This window comes from Neofelis nebulosa, chromosome 8 (assembly GCF_028018385.1).
Source record: "Neofelis nebulosa isolate mNeoNeb1 chromosome 8, mNeoNeb1.pri, whole genome shotgun sequence".
Taxonomy (NCBI): domain Eukaryota; kingdom Metazoa; phylum Chordata; class Mammalia; order Carnivora; family Felidae; genus Neofelis; species Neofelis nebulosa.
This window is the reverse complement of record NC_080789.1, coordinates 10,061,400-10,083,080: the sequence shown is the minus strand read 5'-3', so window position 1 is coordinate 10,083,080 and position 21,681 is coordinate 10,061,400. Positions and strand designations below refer to the sequence as shown.

At 43.2% G+C, this 21,681-nt stretch overlaps 1 protein-coding gene across 2 annotated transcripts; it reads right to left on the bottom strand.

The window, feature by feature from the left end:
- Positions 1-314: 314 nt before the first annotated feature.
- Positions 315-21,121, bottom strand: DDX17 (DEAD-box helicase 17). Of its 2 annotated transcripts, none has more exons than XM_058741286.1 (13): positions 20,735-21,121; positions 16,212-16,362; positions 15,237-15,336; positions 14,284-14,417; positions 13,921-13,986; positions 12,307-12,448; positions 11,788-11,948; positions 11,529-11,701; positions 11,098-11,208; positions 10,913-10,974; positions 9,230-9,289; positions 4,749-4,991; positions 315-3,370 (listed from the first exon to the last, which is right to left on the bottom strand). In XM_058741286.1, exons 1-13 carry the CDS (start codon positions 20,782-20,784, stop codon positions 2,865-2,867), a joined length of 1,959 nt encoding a protein of 652 aa, XP_058597269.1. In that variant the 5' UTR covers positions 20,785-21,121; the 3' UTR covers positions 315-2,864. The 2 variants fall into 2 exon arrangements, with proteins under 2 accessions (XP_058597269.1, XP_058597270.1); XM_058741287.1 differs by having other exon boundaries at positions 4,755-4,991; positions 20,735-21,120.
- Between the last annotated feature and the right edge of the window lie 560 nt (positions 21,122-21,681).

The following is a 21,681-nucleotide window of genomic DNA, read 5'->3' as shown; positions in this document are numbered from 1 at the left end:
GTGAGTTCGAGCCCCGCGTCAGGCTCTGGGCTGACGGCTCGGAGCCTGGAGCCTGTTTCCGATTCTGTGTCTCCCTCTCTCTCTGCCCCTCCCCCGTTCATGCTCTGTCTCTCTCTGTCCCAAAAATAAATTAAAAAAAAAAAAAAAGTTGAAAAAAAAAAAATCTTCCCAGTAAGAGCCATCAACCCCACCTCCCTTCCACGTTTTTAGGTGCTAGGGTTACTACTCGACCCAACACGCCCCAAACTTGGTCCTGAAGCGAATAAAAACTGTAAGGCGACTACCACTGTCCTGTGCAATAAAAAGCTCACACCTTATTGTCAACAGTGTTTTATTTATACCTACAAAAGAAAACAAGATGGTATCAAAAGGACAATTGACAAACTAAGAACAGTAACGTAGCTCTTAGAATCCTGTGCCTGAACATCACACATCTACACATCTTTCAAGTCTTAATGCGACAGGAATGTGTTCAGAGACCAGCAAGAACATGAATAGAGCACTGATCCCAAGCAAAAGCCACCAACCTTTTAGATGAGAGAAGTCCACACAACGAATGGTTAGGGAGGAACTGGGGAGAAGCAGCCCCAGAGCTTAATTTTGAAATCCTTTCCCTAAATGAGTTTCAACCGTGACTGCAGTAACTAGCCTCACACGAGGACTCTTCTGCTCATGTCCTGAAGCAAAGGCAGAGCCTGAATCACGAGGGACAGACGTAGAGGCAGATTACTCTAAAGCCGTTTAGGAAAAACTCTGCCCGATTTCAGCTGCGCTCAGGCCACGATAGCTTTTGAGATTCGGGCTATGCCGTTCTTTTGACTCTACGACCACAATATCCCTGGCGGAAAAAGGGAAGCGAGTGGCAGACCCAATGCCGTCTGCAGGCCCAGAGGCCTTCACCACCAAGGGAGGCTTTAAGACCTGCGAGAGAGCAAACGGCACCCCTTACAGTGGCACCTCTGTTTAAAAAGAGTCACGAGTCTGATGTAGAAAGAAATGTCTACGATGGACTGGTCAGTGCTCAGACACAATTTTTCTGTGGCGGGGGGCACTTTGGTTTGAAAGCACAGAGCGGTTCTGCCCAAGTTTTCCTGTGCCTACCATCCTCCCTCGGCCTCAACTTCTATAAGGGGGGAAAAAAGAGAAGTAAAGGAAGAAGAAAGTGTGGGGGGACTGGGGGGAGACGACATGTCAAAGTTCTCACATGCACAGATTTCAGCTTATGCTGACAACCTACCTGTATGTTGCACATTCAACCATACTTTTCAGAACCCCTCAGAAACCATCCCTTCTCTCTCCCTGAAGAATTTTAAAAAGAAAAGAAAAAAAACAAAAGAACCTCAAGTATTTAGATATTACAAACCAGCAAGCACCCTCAGGCCTTAGCCAAAGGACGCAGTGGAGCCTTCCCCCTTTAACTACATTGTTCATGAACGATACCAATAGCATAAAAAAATTAATAGTCCAACACTGGATATGGAAGAGGTTTCTGGGGCTTAATGCGCCTCTGGTTTCCCTGTCCTGTTACGGTGACCACAAGAGCAGAGAATTCTTTCTAGGCCCGTGTGCTACAGGGAGTCTCAGTTAAACAGTATCATTCTAAAGGGGACAAACTCACCTACCTTCGGAAGGAGGAAAAGTGAAAGGGCTTAGGCTTTAGTCCTCTGTAACTTCTCTTAAGCACTACCTACCTGTAAAAAGCTGAGTGCAAAAGGATGCTGAAGAAAATGTGCATCCCAAAGCTGTTACAACAAAGCACTGCAGAGAAGAGTATGAAGAGAATTAAGAGTTCTTTCTTAACAGACCCCGAAGGTTCTTTATTCAAGAGAATTTGGCCGAAAGGGCAGAGTAGCTGGCAAGAGTTGCTTTAATTCTAGCTTTATAGATACGGAGTTTAAAAAGAAACTTTGCCACTGAGTATATTGTTTATAATTAAAAGTGGTTTTTACACTGCAGGTGAACGCATATGTAACTGGTTAAATTATTTAACTGGTTAATAAATTTTCAGTGAGCATTTACGTTCATTCTGCCCCGAGCAACTATCTAGTTGGAAAATGAATTTCAGAGATGGTCCCTGGTTATGTGGGGAAGAAAACTAGGCAGCTTCCACCCAGACGCCGAGATGCTACGTTTCACCATTTCAATAAACACTTGGGGTTTTTAAAAGACACACTTAAGAAACTCAGACTCAGCAATTCAATGTCTAACCTGACTAAAATGGTTATTTTTCAGTAATTGGGAAGGGGCAAGGCAGATATAAGGGAGACAAAACCAATTAGGAATTTTTTTAACTGTCAAATGCGCTTAACGAGCAATCAGCCAAAATGACAACGGCCAATGCATTGTCTCAAATACTCATCAGGCCCAAGGAACATTAAAAAGTATTACAGAATGTGCAGGGAATTCCCTCTTGGTTTTCTAACCCAGTAATGAGAGCAATCTAAAGCACAGAAGCCACCTTCTTCTGCAGAATTCAACCCTCTACCCTCCCCCCCCTACCCCCAACTCAGGACAACAAAAATGGGCTCCCGCAAAAGGGCCTAATACCTTACTTTTTCTTTTAAGATGAAAAATAGCTCAAGTATCCTCAACATGCAAGAAGTTGGGGGGGAAAAAAAAAAAAGAATCTCTTCCAGTCGGCTATATATATACGTTTTTACAAAATCTGTTATTTCAGACTGGATCATTTTGGCGGACAGAAGAAACCTGGCAGTGAATTCTAACTAATCTGCATGAAAGACAAATCACAATGGTTGGGGGGAAAATAAAAAAAAAGAAAGAAAAGGGGAAGAGAAATAAAAGGGAAAGACAGCGTTCCTTTAAATGCAGTTAAGTCTGCGCAAGTCACTACCACTCAAGTGGTTTCATTTACGTGAAGGGGGAGGGGGAGGAGGGGGAGGGGGGTATTGATAGGCCGTCTGCCCCATGTAACCTATCATATTGGTAGCTCCCGGAGGCTGTGCGAACTGTTGTGACATCAGTGGCTGTGGCTGCTGCCCAGACCGGCCTATCCCACTAAACTGCTGGCTAGAGCTCTGTGAACTTCTCCCAGTCGAGGTGGTGCTACCAGCCCCGTAAGTGCCAGCGCCATATTCCTGGGCTGTATAGCCACTGGTGCCATAAGCAGCTGCCCCATAGGTGCCTTGACCATAGGTGTATTGGCCTGCTTGCGCTCCAAAGGCAGAATTTGGACTTCCATAGCCACTGCCGTTAGCATAACCGGCTCTATCGGTTTCACTACGATCCCGATAGCTCGCAGAGTCTCTCCGGCCACCATCCTTGACTCCTCGAAGCCTCCGGTCACACTCGTCCTGATACATCAGATTGGGATTGTTGGCAGAAGAAGTGGTCCGGTATCGAGAACGACCTCCTGATGGGAGGACACGAGGAGTTTTTAATGCCAGAAATACAGTCCAAACACGACCACGTGTAAAAACTTCTACCAGGTACAAAAGCAGTCAACATTCCTTCTTGATCTGATTTTTACCCAGGCCAGCCTCCAAATCCGTTACTTTAAAAGATCCCCATCATTTGATTCTTTAATAGGACATATTCAAAAGAATGGTAAACACGAAAAGACATTCAGCTTCTCACCATTGTAAATCCTTTTCTTTGAGGATTATTAAGAAACAATCTTACAAATGTAGCAACAACGGTAAAGAAGTTGAGGTGACTTACCATAGATTAAAAATAAAAAGACAGTGGGGCGCCTGGGTGGCTCAGTCAGTTAAGCGTCTGACTTGGGCTCAGGTCATGATCTCACAGCTCGTGAGTTTAAGTCCTGCACTGGGCTCTGTGCTGACAGCTCAGCGCCTGGAGCGTGCTTCAGATTCTGTTTCTCCCTCTCTCTGCCCCACCCCTGCTCACGCTCTGTCTCTCCTTCAAAAATAAATAAACATTAAACACAAAAAGGTAAGCAGCCAAGTTGCTATGACCCTACGAGGACCGTCTGCTAGCGCACACCAGCTCTCGGACGTTGCTCCGTGGGCCTAGCCGCGTCAAAGTTACCTCACAAACTTGAAGTTCCTAGGCTCAATTCCAAACCCACTTACAAATAAACCAAAAACCTTGTATTTTAAAAACCGTTCAGGTAATTCAGACACAGAGCTTTAGCATGCAGTAAGTTTGGGACAAAAGAATACCAAAATAGTAGTTCAGAAGCTATGACCCTAGCCTATTTTGCAACTATCCAATTTTTTTTTTAAGTGGGCTTCATGCCTAGTGAGGAGCCCAAGGCGGAGCTCGACCTCATGCCCCTGAGATCAAGACCTGAGCTGAGATCAAGAGCTGGGATGCTTAACCAACTGAGTCACGCAGGTGTCCCAGAACTATCCAATTTTTATATTCGTTAACTATACCTGTTTCTACTGCCACAAAACAATATAAAATTACTGCTGTCTTCACATGAGAAACTGAAAGCCTAATACACTAAAGTTTTTGAAGGTATAAAAAATAACCGTAATTCACCTTAATTTTGAACATGCACCATATACTTCACAACACAAAAGTCAGTTTTAGATTACTGTCTATGGAAATACCATGCTGCTAGGAGGCCAAACATGACAGCCCCCCGACCCCCCGCCCCAATCACGTGGTCTTACTTAGGAACAATTATGAAAACCTATTAATCACTATCCTCTGTTATTCAGTAACACTTAAAAGTCTTCACAGGACTTAAGCAAACCAAAAAAAGGCCCAATGAGCCCAAAAAGATACCTTGGCAGTACCTGGAAAACTCCAGGACTTACCCTTACCCCCTCCTCCGCCGCCTCCTCTGTGGTCCACCAGCTGCATCAGTTTTGGATTGATAGCCTGATTAGCCTCTTCGAGCACTTTGATCAGCTCTCTGGCCTGCTTTAGGTTCCCTGGGGTGAAGAAGGTGTAGGCAGTGCCCTTGTTGGTGCTACGGGCCGTTCGGCCAATACGGTGCACGTAATCCTCAGAGCTGTTTGGATAGTCATAGTTGATCACAAACTTGACATCTTCCACATCTTCGAGGCCAACGACGAATCGGTGTGTAGGTTGATGTGGCAGGGAAAGAGAAGGTAAAGGACATGCCAACAACAGGTGGGAAGCACGAATGCAGATGACAGCAAGAGGAAAGAAGATCAAGTTAGTAACCATTCTGAACAGGAACAAAAAAAGACTCATCCCAACAGAGTAAAAGAGGATTACTGATTCTTGGGACATGCACAGGAAGCGGCATCTTTATCAGCTATGAAATCCTAATGGAATCCCGTTCGACCACCCAAACTCTTGCCTCTTTATTTTAACCAACGTATTGGCAGGAGTTGTATCGAATTCCAGCTCCTTTTCAAAACCGGAAATGCAGAAAAAAAGTGGTACCACCGATAAGCTACAAGATCAAATTACTTCTACTCTGTTGGGAGAAGCCTGGCAAAATCTACCAGTAATATAACAAACTTACCTTTAAACCAGTCACAGAGCAAAATGAAAAAAGAAACTTCATATATACTTTACTGCATTTTCAAGGAGACTCAATCAGAATAGATTAAAAGAATTTTTGCTCTCGTTATTTAAAAAACTGATCAGAGCCAAAGTACAGTACACACCTATTTTCCTTTGCAGAAATATCCGAATTATCTTTCCCCATTCAATTACCACAAGAGCACATTACACTAAAATTTCACTGTACTACCAAGCCCAGCTCTGCCAAATGAGGTTTTTTTGCTCAACTCAAGGTTATTTCAACTCAGTACTTGCTTCAATTGTCAAAGATTGTCTACATAACCTGGGAAATTAAAATAGCCAAAGAGGGTGGGAAAAACCATGAAACCTTGAGACACAAGTTTAATGTTCTATCCACTGCTGGGAATTGGGTTGAATAACCTCCTAATGCTTCAAGTATGTAAATGTTAGTGTAATGCTTTCAGCTAAATGTAGATTTTTACCTACTTAAACAAACAAGTCTAATATAACAAAGAATCCTAATGTTTTGTGGAAAAAAATCTGCATTTTACAAAGAATATTCAGAAAATATCCTAGATAAAACACAGATTTTTGTGATATAAATAATTAAAAAACATTCTCTGTTTGTTACCAGACCGATGCACACTCCCTCCTCCTTTGGGAAACCGCTGCAGCCGATCCCGTCTCTTTGCCTTTTATTTTTGGCGGCCTCCTTTCGAAAACTCCGCCTTCTGACACGGGACCACTGGAGCGCGGGGAGCATGCATCAAGGGTCCGTGGCAGTGAGAAGTCCCCACACACGCTCGCTCTGTGAACTGGCTTAGATGCTTCTCTGTAGCCCCATTTGGTTGCCAAGCGCCGGAGAACCTGGGTTCGGGTAAAAATTTCAGGTCCTCCAACGCCTCCCCCAAGGATAATTGGGGTGATTGTAGAAAAAAATAATTAATTAAAAAATGTAAGTTACATCCAAAGGGTCAGACTGCATCTATTGCCCAGACTGGATCAATTTCAGGGGAAAGGGGAGATGATTAAAAAAAAAAACAAAAAAAAACAATTCAGCTGTTGTTAAAGGGCCTGTGAAGAAAGGGGCATTATGTCTGTTTCTTATTACGATAAAGGCTCCTCAGTCTTTACTGACCCCTAAAGTCCTGAAATCACACCAGAAAGACGAGAAGGCAGTTATCACAGGGGGCAGCGTGAGTCTCCGGCTAGGGTCGTTGATGCAACAAAGGAAAAATAAAAATTGCCAGGGCTAGGATGGATGTGGGCTGAAGGGCTGGGAAGTTACGCTCCCGGACCACATCTTCAGACCTATGGTAATGCTCCTCAGAGTCAGTCCCACGGTGTAGGACCGTGGGCAGCAGAGCAAGCTGAATTACTGCACTGGAGGCACAGACGTGTGCTTTCCTAGCAGAAAGCACTGGGGACTGGAGTCAACCGTTCAGAAACTTTTAGTCGGGAGTATTTCTGGAGGGGTTCGATAGGGGACGGACATGTTGCAAGTTCTTCACCCTAGAAAGGGGTCCTGTGTGTGTGCACACAGAGCTGGCTGAGGGCACCAAAGAGCAAGCGCAGAATTTGGTTTTCTCCAGTCGGGCCTGCCCTGATCTTATCTGCGCACTGCCACAATATGATCTTGCTGCCTTTAGAGGAGATGCTGTAGCAGGGTAAGACACTGAAAAGTTAATGTTTTGGCCAGCTGCCCGGGATAACAACTTTTTGTCTGACAAACCCCTCCCAATCACTAATTGGGAGGGACTGAGACTAGCCAACAGGCTCATCTAGAGCTGCTTCGGGCCAATGTAGATTTGCCTCGGCCATGTACTGAGTGATCTGCAGCTGATATCAAAGCTTCTGTTAAAAAACAAAACAAAATCAATTCAATACTTTTAGTTTAACAGTGTGTAGTTTAAACGAAAAAAAAAGAAAAAGAAAAATTAAAAATATCCCAGTGCAAAGGGAATAGTGGTTTCCTGAGGATGACTATCATAAAACTATGGGAATTGAAGAACTTACCTGAAGGGAACATTTAAGAGGCCATCGCTGGACAGGAAGTGAAAAAAGGCCTGGTGACTCAGCTGAAAATTGCACCCCTGTCTATGAGGTAGAAGCCTTCACTTTCCAGGATCTTGTAGGACCTTGGTCAGCATTCTGCCATTTTGGTGGGTTTTCCCCCTCCTTTTGATTTTTACAAGGCAGCAAACAAAGGGGCCCAAAACAAGCACTGATGCTGAGTAACAAGAAACAGACTCAGGTACCTTCCCTCTCCCCTCACTTGGATGAGTGGGGGTGGGATGAAGAGTCTAAGTTATTCTAATGGTAGCCAATTGATTTGGTTTAGAAATGCAAGGGGAAAGGGAGGAAGTATTTTTAATTGTCTAGGCAAGATGCACAAAGAAGCTACCAGCACATAGCAAGCCTGTTTAAAAACCACCATCACTGAAAGCTTTTGGGTAAACTGCTTTCAGGCCTCAGCCTCTTCTCCCAACAGGCCCAAGTTCTAACCGCACAGATCCAGACATGACCTCTGAGGGCAGAGACAATTTTCAGTCATGGCTGCAGGCCACCACCCCTGAAGGAGGGAATGATGAATGCAATGTATAAAAAGCCTTCATTCTCTTGTATTCCGGTTGAACGCTTTCTCTTTACGCTACGCATTACAAGGGAATATGGTACTTCTCACCTTACTGGGCAAGAAATTAAACACCTGTCAGTAATTTAAAAATATCTTTGTGACAGACATAATGTCATCTTTTTTAATATAAAAATTTCGAGATGTACCTGTGTACCTCAGAAAATAATGGGATCAAGTACCACAAAAGAGTTCTATAAATTTAAATCATAATGGGTGGAAACCTCCAAAAGAACGTAAGCTTCAAGTTAAGTTCTTAAACTGGAAGACAGCACATTGATGATAGGAGCATAGGTGGGAGGAGGGGACAACTGAGCGTACACAATTATCTTACTTCAGTGAATAAAATTGGGCAATGCAGATTTAATTACTGAATGATAACATATTTATGGACTCATTAAATACCAAGATTATGTTAGCATTCATGGAATCGGAACTCCACATACATATATATGTATATATACACATATATATATATATATATATATATATATATATATGTATATGCATATACAGAAGAGAGGGGGGGAGAGAGGGAGGGAGAGAGGGAGAGGGGCGGGGGAGGATGAGGGAGGGAGGGAGGGAGAGGGAGGGGGAGGGAGAGGGAGGGGGAGGGAGAGGGAGAGGGAGAAGGAGAGGGAGGGAGGGGGAGGGGGAGGGGGAGGGAGGGGAGGGGGAGGGGGAGGGAGGGGAGGGGGAGGGAGGGAGGGAGGGAGGGAGGGAGGGAGGGAGAGGGAGGGGGAGGGGGAGGGGGAGAGAGAGAGAGAAAGGAGTATCTGCCGAAACTAGCTTCTAATAAGTTAGGTTCAATCAGACTCATCCTATCCAGCCAGAAAACAGAATAAAACCAGGAAAAAGCTGAGCTGTTCAACTGAATGTCTCCTGTCCCCTCTAACCATTTGAATAGTCATGCCTAGGCCTTGCTGCAGACCAAAGCCTGTTTGTCAGGAGCAGGAAGAGACTTTGAAAATAAAAGAAAACAAAAAAACAAAAAACACCAAGGTTAAAAAAAAGTTGTGGGGGGAAGGGAAATGATCACACTTTGTGTTCTTCTCTTTTAGATATTTATCTAAACACATGTATACACGACTCTAATTTGAAATGACAAAGAAATCTTTAAACCAAAAGATACATATACCATTGACAGAGACGCCTATCTATACAAACCTAGCCCACGGGAGGCTACATCTGTGGCAATGAGGATGGGAGCCTTTCCTGAACGGAACTCTGCAAAACAAGAATAGTACCACGAAAGCCAAGTTATACAATCAAGGCCAAATGATTATCTTTAAAAATGACCACACAGACATTCCTAGCTATCTGGCCTTTTCACTCTACCATGTTAAATTTCAAGTGATGGTGTCAAGAACATGCCAAGCTCTTTTAAATTCAAAGGAAAACAGTGATTCTTTGAAAATCTTCACTCTACTCACTTTTAGCAGAGAGGCAACAGACCAAAAGCTACCTCTACTGAAAAGGACTGTTAGAACTATGTAGCAATTTGTAACAAAATTTAAATGAGCTACAATTTTTTGCCCTTAAATTATGACACTGAAGTTACCTTTCACATGAAATAAAACCAAAAGTTAAGGGGCAGGAGAAGGAAGCAACTTTATATAATATTCTTTTTTTTTTTTTTTTTTTTTTAATTTTTGGGACAGAGAGAGACAGAGCATGAACGGGGGAGGGGCAGAGAGAGAGGGAGACACAGAATCGGAAACAGGCTCTAGGCTCCGAGCCATCAGCCCAGAGCCTGACACGGGGCTCGAACTCACGGAGTGCGAGATCGTGACCTGGCCGAAGTCGGACGCTTAACCGACTGCGCCACCCAGGCGCCCCAAGGAAGCAACTTTAAAAGATGTGAAATGAAAGGAGGAACCCTACTTTCCTCTGTGAAATAACAGAAAATACGTGTATTCGTCTCTGCCCCCAACTCCTGACACTCAGCTCCTAAAACGCTTGTAAACAGAAATGCTAGGAGAGTCTTTTATTCTTAGTCTTTGACCTTAGGTCCTGACACACAGACCCCAAGTCTCTCGGAAGATCCTGGGTGACGGAAGTATCTTTTGTGCTGAGGCAATGCTTGGTGGAATCCTGGAAAGCTTCAGGATGGGGGCTGGTCACCAGGAAGACCAAGCCATGATTATAAGAGCTTGGAACTTTCAGCCCTACCCCTCATCCTCAGAGGAGAGGATAGAGATCGAGTTAATAATCAATTCGGCCTATGTTATGAAGCCTCCATGAAAATTCCAGAAGTACAAGGTTTGGGGAGCTTTACAGGCTGGTGAACGTATGTATTTTAAAGATAAGACCTTAGGGGCGCCTGGGTGGCTCAGTCAGTTAAGTGTCCAACTCTTGGTTTTGCCTCAGGTCATGATCTCACAGTGAGTTCAAGCCCCACACTCTCTCCCCCTCTCTTTCCCTCTCCCCTGCTGGCGTTCTCACTCTCTCAAAATAAGCTTTAAAAAAAAAAAAAAAAAAAAAAAGACCTTATGAAAGAAAATGTGGTGTAAGTTATGAAAAAGTGTAAACAGCCCGCATTATTGACTTTAAAGGACAGTAGAGATATGCCAAAAATGCCCCTAATATTCAATAAACAAGGGCAGAGTTTGGCAAACGCTGGCCTATGGATCAAATCTGGCAATATCTATTTTTACTTTTACTGGAACACAGCCAGACCATTTTTTTCATATGGTTCTTGACCATCTTTTTGCTGTAACATAAGACCTGAACGACTATGACACAAACCCCCATAGAGTCTGCAAAGCAGAAAATCTTTACTACCTGGTCCTTTACAGAAAGCGTGCCCATCTCGGAAACAGTACGGACAATATTTAGTTTTGAACTCACCATTAAGCACCCAATCTCTCTCCGGTTGACTCTTGTCTCCATGGATACACATAGCTGGCCAACTGTCAGAGGAAAAGTAACCAATATTTCAAAAATCTTTAAAAAAGAGGAAATCTAAACTTTAAAAGTTCCTACTGAACTCTAAATATAAAACCTGAGGCTAATTACCTCAGCGCTGCACTCACCCATCTCTGCGCATCCTTCGAGTGAGGTCATCACAGCGTCTCTTTGTCTCTACAAATATTATTGTCTTATTTTCCTTTTCAGCCATTATTTCCTCCATGAGTTGGATCAACCTGAAAACAAGACGAGCAAAAACGCAGTCATTCGGAGAAGGCCTCCCCGTACACTATGTAGAAGGGAGGTCTACAACATAACTCCCCAAAACTACGGTACTTTTTTTTTCACATTATGTTCTATACAGCTGGTAACTATCACAACCAAGGATCCGGAATCCTTGCTTCTAACGACAGTGCCCTGATGAATGATATAAAGAAAGCTAGTAATGCTTTTGATGTTTTGGGGCCTCAAAAAATGTCAGGCTTCTCAAATGCTTTAATTTTGGAGGATAATTAGGAAAGGTTTAATAGCACCCAAACAGTAAAATCTCTCTTACTTGTGGTCTTTTTCACTTTCCATGCAGACATCCACAATCTGGAGGATGTTGTGGTTGGCACTCAACTCCAGATTGCCCACGTTGATCTGGGTGTAATCACGAAGGAAATCCTCTGCAAGCTGTCTTACTTCTTTTGGCCAGGTTGCGCTCCACATCAGTGTCTGCCTATCAGGCTACCAGGAAAAGAAAAGCTTTCTTTCAGGCTAAGGATGGCAACAGGCACTAGGCATAAAGATGGTCGATCATCAGCTTTACACACCCTGATTTGGTCAACAATCTTACGGATCTGAGGTTCAAAGCCCATATCAAGCATCCTGTCAGCCTCATCCAGTACAAGGTAAGTACATCGGCGAAGATTTGTCTTTCCTGACTCGAGGAAATCTATCAGGCGTCCAGGAGTAGCTATACAGATCTCGACACCTATAAAAAAAAACCGCACATCTAGTCAACTAAGAATTCTTTATACGCTCTCCGAGCCTCAACAAACTGAGAAGCACCAGCTCCGGTGGCTGCACTCAATACCACACAGCACTAGCTACATTTAACACCATACTTGGAAGAGCATGATGTAAAGACACTTAACGTATAATTACCAAATCTCCACAAAGTTTGTCTTTAATGATGTTAAACTTTCCCCTAATAGCCTTTCAACCATACCTGAGAATTTCTAACCTGCTGGAATACTGAATTTTTTCCCACAAGGACCCACTATTTTCCTCTTCGATTTCATTCATAAAAATTGATAAAACTCTTACGTGCTAATTTTAAAAAAGATTACCTCTCTCCAAGTCTCGAATCTGGGGACCTTTAGGAGCACCTCCATAAATGCAAGTACTCTTCAATCTAGAACATTTGCCATAGTCATCAGCCACCTGCTGTACTTGCTGGGCAAGCTCTCTCGTAGGAGCCAGAACCAGACACTGAAACAAACATGCACATTAATACACCTCTCCCAAGTTAAAAAAGAAAAAGAACAAAAAGGTGATCTAATTCTTTCTACTGCCTAATCTGATACTTTAAAAATTTCACGATGGGGAGAGAAGGCAGAGAGTTTAAGACTGTGCACCGGAGTGTGGCAAAAAATTGTGACAATATTTAGCATATGGAATGATGGTTTACTTTTGATACAGGATTCATTACAGTTTATTGCTATCTAAGTGGATTTACAGATTTTATCACCTAGTTTTAACAACTCACAGAATGAACAAGTGGCTTTAACCACGGATTAAATATTAGTAAAAAGAGATAAACAAGAAAGAAGCAGACACTTTTCTGAATTCCAGTTTAAACTTTTAGCTAGACACACAAGGCAAAAACAATGATGACTTCTAGAACACTCAAAACAATACAAAATTAGGACTCTTTTAAATAGGTATCGTATACATAGTTATCAATGACTCCCGTTTTGTGTACAGATCCGTTAAGTATTAGCTAACAATAATAAAGCTGTTCTATTAGCCATACGGAATATATGATGTATCATATAATGCAAAGTAATGTGTTACTTCTTTTTGCGAATATTTTGAGACGTACCTGTTTGTAAACACATTATCAAATGCGAGCCCAATTTTTTAAAGATTTAAGTAATCTCTACACCCAACGTGGGGCTCAAACTCACAACTCTGACATCAAGAGTTGCATGCTCTACTGATCGCGCTGAGCCAGTAAGGCACCCCTCAATTTAAAAAAAAAAAAAAGTAAGAATGTACATCCAAAATGTTTGAAAACCACTACACAAAACTTACAGGAAATAGCACTAAGTGAAAACAATCAAACCAGAAAATCATCCTGCCCCATAAACACTTACAGAAATACTACTTAACCACAAAGAATACACACCCCAAATCTGACTGACATGCAGAGAAGTGACATCATTTCATACTTCCTTTAATCCCTCACAGCACCATTGAGCAATTAAGAACTGTATTTGAATTTACTACACAGTAAATGCCTATATATGAAAGCAGTATATATAATGGTTAAAAGTAACACTGGTTCAAACTCAAGTTCAGCCATTTAATAGCTGTTTTGGCTAGGGGCGCCTGGGTGGTCAGTTGGTTGAATGTCAGACTTCAGTTCAGGTCAGGATCTCGCAGTCTGCCCGACATTGGGCTCCCCACTGATAGCGAGGAGTCAGCTTGGGATTCTCTCTCTCTCCCCCCCTTTCTCTGCCCCTCCCCAACTTGCGCATGCTCTCTCTCAAAATAAATAAAAAATAGCTGTTTGGACTAGTCATTTAATTGCACTGTTAAAATTTATCAGTAAGAAAGTATCACTTTCAGATATGGAGGATGGACTTGAGAATGCAATCTGAAAACACATGCAAAGCACAGTGCCTGAAACACAGTGATCAATAAATTACAGTTAATTTTATGATCATAAACACACTTACAATTGGGCCGTCTCCCCTTTCCAAGTATGGCTGGTGGTTAATATGAACAATTGCAGGCAGCAAATACTGGGGGGGGAAAAGAATGACAGTCTTATTCCAAAACTAAGCCATTACCTTAAATTATCACAGTAACTGATAATGCCTAATCACAAAAATGAAAACAGAACTCACAACTGTTAAAAACACACATGCCATGTAAATTTGAACACAAAATACGTGCACATATCTCACATAACTAAGAAAGCTGAAATACTACCTCTACCATCTGAATCAGAACTTTCTAAGAATTAAGAATTAATGGGATAATCAGAATAGCAAAATAAGTCACCACAATATTAACCTTCCCCTCCTGGTGGTACGTACCGCCAATGTCTTCCCAGACCCAGTCTGTGCAATGCCCACCATATCTCGGCCACTGAGAGCCAACGGAAATCCCTGGCACTGAATCGGAGTCGGTTCTGTGAAGTGCTGATCCATCAACACATCCATTACATATTCTGTAAGAGAGCCGTGACCGCTTTTAGATAAAAAACTAAGAACACGGCCAAGAGAATTCTAAAAAACCGTTCAACTCATCAAAGGAAGGATTTACCCGGCTTTACATCCCTCCAAGGAAAGTGCTGTTTCTTTCTTTAGTTACTGAATCTCTGACCCGATGACGACTACCTCTCTGAATGCTGCTGCTAGATATATCTACCCTTCCCCTCAATACTTAAAAAAAATTTTTTTAATGTTTATTTTTGAGAGAGAGCGAGCGAGCATGAGTGGGGGAAGGGCAGAGAGAGAGGGACACAGAATCTGAAGCAGGCTCCAGGCTCTGAGCTGTCAGCACAGAGCCCAACGAGGGCTCGAACCCATGAACTGCATGATCATGGCCAGAGCCAAAGTCAGCCGCTCAACCGACTGAGCCACCCAGGCGCCCCCCCCCCCTTTAATACTTTAAAAACCACTGCCGTAAGGTATAGAGTGGGCACACGGCTGTCAGTCATGTATTGTCTGCCAAGTCATATCCAGCTAGAAAGCAATTTCATTCTACTTTCTGAAAAAAGGAGACAAAAGTTCTAGGGGAAAATGAAATAAATAAATAAATGAACAGATAAGCATAAAAAAAAAAATCTCTTATTCAATTAATACAGCATTTACTTCCAAGCCTTGAAATTATATAACAAAACATTTATCATCACCTTTGTGAAGGGTTTCTATTTGCCTCTTCAACAAAATCCTGAGCCCGAATGAAAACCTTTGAATAACCCGTTACCCATGTTTACGGTTCAATAAAAACTAACAAGTAAAATCCTGGATTAAAGAACACTTACGTGGGAAGTTAGCGTGATGGAAGGCAAACACAGGTTTAGGACAAACATCCCCCCCTCTCACTGTAATTTCTTTCTTTCGGCGTAGTTCATCAACCTCATACTATGGAAGAAAACAAAGTAAAACAAGTAAGTGAACAAAGTTATTCTAAACACGCAAAACTTTACTTGCCAATCAAGCTCGACAATTATCATCCATTCCACGATTACACTGGAAAATATATCTAACACTTCTAACAGCTCTTTCACATACATTCAACGTCACCCAATTTGTAAGGATCCTCCCAACTTTGTGAGTCCATGAAGTGATAAGAGTTCCATTTTCCCCACGAGAAAACGAGACACTTCAAAATATTAAGTAACGTGCCCAAGGTCAGAAGTAGGAAGGAGAAACGGTGGAACTCGGAACCAAATGCTCTTTCCATTACACCTTCTTCTGAACAAGTAACCATTTCATGAGTAGAGTCCAAAACAATCACAATGAGGTTAAAAAAAGACAAACAGAAGTATATTTAGACCAATGTTTTATTTTTTTAATTTATGTTTTCAAGTTTATTGAGACAGCACACACAAGAGTCTAAGTGGGGGGAGGGGCAGAGAGCGAGAATCCCAAGCAGGCTCCATGCTGTCAGCAGAGCCTGACACGGGGCTTGAACTCACCAATGGTTAAGATCATGACCTGAGGTGAAATCAACAGTCAGACAACTTAACTGACTGAGACAGCCAAGGGCCCCTATATTTATGCCAATGTTTTAATTTTAACTTCATAGATGAAAAAACATGAACCTCCTATACAGTTAAAATCTCCTACATGACCAATTGGGAAGTATACCAATAAATGAAAACCAAACAAAGAAGAATCTAGGTACCACACTAGAATAAAACAAGTAATAGCAGTGTGAGTAAAGACTGCCTAATATGTCAACTGAGTTCGTTACCGTGTATACAAAAAAGGTGAAATAAACCCCCAAAACTTACCGGAGTCAGCCTTGCCACTTCCGGATGCTCTACATAAAAATTCTTCTCAAACTTGGGGAGCTCACTCAAATCCCACTTCTTTTTACGTAAACGCTCCCCAGGATTACCAAATTTCTTCGGGGGAAGGCCACCGCCACCTCTTGCTCCAAATCTAGAAACACCAAGATTTTTACTTTACTATTTACTTACGAGGGTGGCACCTTAGGTGCCATAAAAAAACAAGCAAAAAAAAACTCTTCTCTTAGGATACTACCAGGCCCCTCCAAGAATGTTTTTCTTACTCAAAGGTATGGAGGAAAAGGGTTCATAAAACTTCCTTTACTAATATTGTTACAGGTATGGTTATGAGGGGTGAAAAATTAAAAACTTTTTTTTATGTTTACAGATATGTATCCTAGGGATTACAACCAGATTCGGGAATCACTGAAAAGGCTTGAATTTTGATTCTACTACTTAAGATGTTGTTATGAACAGTTTAGCTTCTCTGTACCTGTTTCTTATGTAAGTGGAAATACTACCACCACCACCTATTTCAGAGACCGCTATGAAGATGAAACGAATGTGTGAGAAGTATTAAAAAAAAGTACCTGGCATAGTATTCAATACAAGTTAGCGTAACTGTATTCATTCAACAAAGTTACTGCACCAGGTACTGTTTTAAGCGGTTCCTGGAGATACTAAACTGACTAAAACAGAAATCTCTACTCTCATCTAACAATCAGACACGTAGGCAAAGGAAGACATTAGTTTATGTTTAAATTAAAGGCAAGCAGGTGGACAGGTAGAAAGATCCACTTGAAGCAAGTCGCCCCATACCTGCAACAGTTTCGTGGACTCCTTATCCGTAACTGTGGTAAGTTGTCTGCTAAGCTAAGGAAAACTACCAGGGCCCCTATAAGACCAAGAGGCTACTCTTCACCTTTAGCTAATGCTAATGAATAGCCAGAAATGATTTATGACCTCTCCTTCCTCTTAACTGCCACCTTTACCTTCTCCTCTTTGTTCCCAGGGAAACAGTACTGTTAACTATAAATGTGCCGAAGAAAACACTACTGAGTCTTATTTAAGTTTTTCTTTTTTGTCTTTTTTTATTTAGTAACCTCTATGCCCAACATGGGGCTCGAACTCACAATCCCAAGATCAAGAATCACATGCTCCACTGACTGAGCCAGACAGGAACCCCTTACTTAGGGTTTTAAAAACTCAAACAGATTTAAGGCCAATCTTTGTTTTATCCAACATTCGTAACAGACAAGTTCAACTGGAATACAAATATGACCACTAGGCCAACTTGCAATGTCCTACTCTTCCTAGACCACAAAGATGATCTTCATTCCTGTGTTTCAACCTATTGAAGTGTGGGCCATTGTTTTGAATACAAGTAGTATACACTTACATGATGTTTCCATTCCATTTCTTTACCTCCCAAAATACTATACTGAATTTAACTTCCCCTTTCCACTCTAACCCACTCACATCATCTTGCAGATGGTTCCACATCACAACTGACAGGCAGTAGCTGTATTACTTTAAAGGGCTTCAATTCCCTAGGATTCAAAGTGTTCCTAAAACTTACCCAACTAGATAGTTCTCTAAATACAAAGACTGACCGCAGGAAATTTTCTTGGGACCACTGAGTACCTACACTCAACAGGCAGAACTTGACAGATTCCATGTATACTACTGAACTGTTAACAGAAATCAGGAATCAAAACTGAAGCATGTTACAAAGATACGTGTATCGAAGACATAGATCAATGACTTCTTCAACCTGCCCTCAGGCCCAAAGGTCAATACGGAACAGATCAAAGACCACCTGGGTCAACTATCCTCCCTATAAAGGAAGCAACAGTTCTAAGTAAGTAGGTAAGTCAAGTATTTTGATTGTCAGGTTTGCAAAGAATTATAGGACCAATTTTGAGAGACTATCAGCCTAGTTTATACTATTTTTCGAGAGACTGTCAGCCTAGTTTATACTATTACTAATTTATGTAGTTCCTAGGTGCTCTTTCCATGCTGCTGCATTCCAATGCTGTCCAGACCTTAAACTAATGATCTACAAGAGAACTTTGGAAAGTCAGGTTCCTTTAAAGGCTTATTCAAAGGAAGAGGTTTTTCCCCCGTATCATCTTGACTAATTTCATTCTCCAAGACATACTACTCTATACTACAAATATATTTTGAAACACGGGATTCTTCAAAAATATGCTGCACCTTTATAAAGCTAACCCAAATAAGATAGCCTTTTACTTTCACAGAATTTTTGAGCACATATCCTAATCCCTGACATACCATACTGTTCATTAAGGTCTTGATTGCATATGAAGTTTGACTTTGCAATAAATGCAGCTCTTAAGATTCAGCAACATCATGCCAGTTTAAATTTACAATGTATAAAACGTTCAAATAATCCATTGTTCAAACTAATAATCCATTTCAGCTCTGTTAACACTCAGTTAAGAAAAACAGCAATTTAAATCGTAAATGAAATTTCATAGTAAAGGTAGAATTAAGACACAGACATTATGAAAAAGTGTCATTTTGTTGATATGAACCATTTTTAAAGCCTAAAATGTCATCTGATAGTCAATATGGGATAAAGTAGGGATCAGTAATTCACTTTTTCCTCTTTTAAAATGATTTATTTTTATTGTTACAGCATATATACGGTGAAATTAAGTATTAAACCAAACACCCACAGTAAAGAGGACATTATCAGTATCTTGGTAGCTCCCTGGGCCCACTTCAAGTTCACAAACCCCCTAACAACCATCTCAAATTCTGCTTCATAGTTTTGTCATATAGGTCTTTATAGCTATTATCCTTTTACCACGATTTTTTTTACTTAATGTTTGTGAGTCATCCATGTTGATGTTAAGTTTTTTCTTTTCACTGTTGTGTTGTATTCTACTTGTATAAATACCCACACTTTATCCAGACATACACAGGAGCTGTGTCCACTATTAACATGAACAACGCTGGTATAAACGCTTTTGTATACAAATGCTGGGGAAGGTGTACAAGGTTTCTCTGCATTTTAATGTCTACAGTATAAAGCTTAAGAGGGGAATTACTTGGTCATTTTCAAATTTACTAGCTAACCTCAAATTCCCTTTCCTAAATGGTTGCACAGAAACTGACTTCTAAATTTAGCTATACTGTGAAACACTAAGCAAACACTCCACTTCTAGCCCACCAAATTTAACACTAAGATCAAATATTTTCCTTCCTAACAAAGCATAAATATCTTTTATTTTGCAACTCAAATGATAACTGAAGTGCTTGTGACTCGTACGTCTGGGACGTGTGTATCTGAACCACAAAAAACAAAAATGTTTGAAGAAAACATCAAGTAACAGAACACCCTACTACAAAGAGACAATTTCACATGGTATCTTAATTCCAGAGAACAATGCAAAGTAAAGGCAAGTATTATGCCCATCTTCAGTTGAGAAAACAGGCTCACAAAGGTCCAGGATCTTGCCCAAGGTCACATATATGTTAATAAGTGGCGTTCCATGACTTTTTATCCAGAGGTTAAGACTTTTATTACATAAAAGTAACAGCACAAACCAACATGGAGCTCTTAAGCAACTTCTTCTTTTTACGGATTTTAAGTTGAATCTCAGTATCTGCGAAGACGTCAGGTCTAATTTTATTAACTTTCAACCCAGGAACCGTGGCATTACCCCACCAAAAACTTTCTGGCTAGGCCGCGAAGCTAATACCCGACACCAAGCGGAGAAAAAGAGACCGAAACACGGGGGGGGGGGGGGGGGGGGGACCCTAAACTAACGATTAAAAAAAAAACACCCCTCCCTCCTCAAACAAGATCATTTAGATCGCTAGCAATTCCACTGCTTTACTGTCCAATGTGCTTCCTTCGAATTACCTGAAATACGACTAAAGGTGATTTAAAAATACGTTTAAAACGAGAAGTCAGCCTTAGGGTCTCTAGTTAGTTTCCAACCAGGTTTCCAGCTCCATTAACAGTGATCTCCGGCGGCCGACAACATAAGGGAAGCCATTTGGCGTCAAGATTTTCCCAGGCCGAACTCGGAGACCTCCTCCTCTTCTCAGCAAGAACATCCGTGGTTTCACAGATGAGCGCTGAGGCCTGGAGATCAAATGACTTGACCAAATTGGCCGGGCTCGAAATGCCGGGCGGCGAGGCGAGGCCGGGCCGGGCCGGGTCTGCGGCGCTGGGGCGGCCGCTGCCGCTCCCCGCCACGACGGCGGTCCGCAGAGGAGGGGCCGGGGCGTCGCCAGGCCGCCGCCCCCCGCCGGCTCACCCGCGATCCCGGGGCGCAGGCCCCCCTCCCCCGAAGACCCGCGCCCCACACCGCCATTAAGTCCCCGGTCGCCTCGCCTCCCGGAGTCGGGAGCGTCGCTCCCGGGCCCGCGGTCCGCTCCAGGTCTCCCGCTGGGCCGGAGGCTGCGGTCTCCTCGGGAAGCAACCTTCCCCCTCCCCCCCCCCGGCCCACGCACACGCGAGGCCTTCCCTCTCCCCCTCCCCCCCTTACCCTCCACGGTCACGGTCCCGGTCCCGGTCCCCAAAGCCGCCTCCGCGCATGGTCCCAAACGGATAGAGATCTGGGAGCGGGGCACGGATGGCCGGGCTCGGGAGGGCCTGCGGCTCCGGTCTGGTGACGACCGATGGCGGCGGCGCCTCCGCTGTTGGGGCGGCGGCAGGCGCGGCGCTCTCTCGCTCCGACGCGCTGTCTCCCGTCGCAGACGCCACCGTCGCCGCCTCTCTCGTCGGAGACGGGAGCAAAACACAGAGAATCGGGGTTATAAAAACAGTGGGTAGGTTTGGCTACGCTCAAACCCGGCAGTGCCGCGGTCTAGGCGTCTCCTTCCTTCCCAGCGACTGCACAAAATGGCGGCCGGCGCTGAGACTGCTCCAGCTTAACGCTACGTACGTCGGAGACGATACGTAAACAGCGTCTTGGAATGGCCCGAGGGCTTCGCGGAGTCCTAAGGGTATTCTTGGAAGCACTTTACGTCAGTTGCGCAGACAAGCCCATTCTGCATTCGGTAGAAGAAAAAGAAAGTACGAAGCGGGCGTAGAGTTCTCGCGCCACCTGAACTAGAACGTGGGGTGGGGTGAGGGGAAGAGCCTCCGGTGCGACGTAACATTCTTTGCGTCGTTAGCCGGCCCACTATTGCGGAGATGCGCAGTGTGCGTAACGCATTCTGTTTGGAGAATAGAGGATTTTGCCGTGCTCCGAACGCGGGACGGTCTCCCGTCCTCCTTGTGCAAGTTGCTTTGCGGAGACAATAACTGTCCTCCATATTGCAGTCGCCAGGTGTCAGGGCCTTCAGGCGCCTTAAGCCCAGGAGGGTCTTCAGGGTCCCTGGCCGGCGCTCCTAAACAGCGCTGCCGGCTCCCTGGCCCCGCCGGCCTGGGCCTGCCGTCACGGGCCGCGCGCCTCGGCGCCATTTTCTTTCGGTTGCCTCTGGCTGCGCC

Bases quoted from the DNA above. Each gene is read 5' to 3' on its own strand.
- DDX17 (XM_058741286.1), bottom strand. From the start codon at position 20,784: ATGCGCGGAGGCGGCTTTGGGGACCGGGACCGGGACCGTGACCGTGGA. The intron at 11,949-12,306 runs GTAATCTTTTTT...TTTTTTTTATAG, and splicing joins GATTCGAGACTTGGAGAGAG to GTGTCGAGATCTGTATAGCT. The intron at 10,975-11,097 runs GTGAGTGCAGCG...TTCCTCTGACAG, and splicing joins CGAAGGATGCGCAGAGATGG to TTGGCCAGCTATGTGTATCC.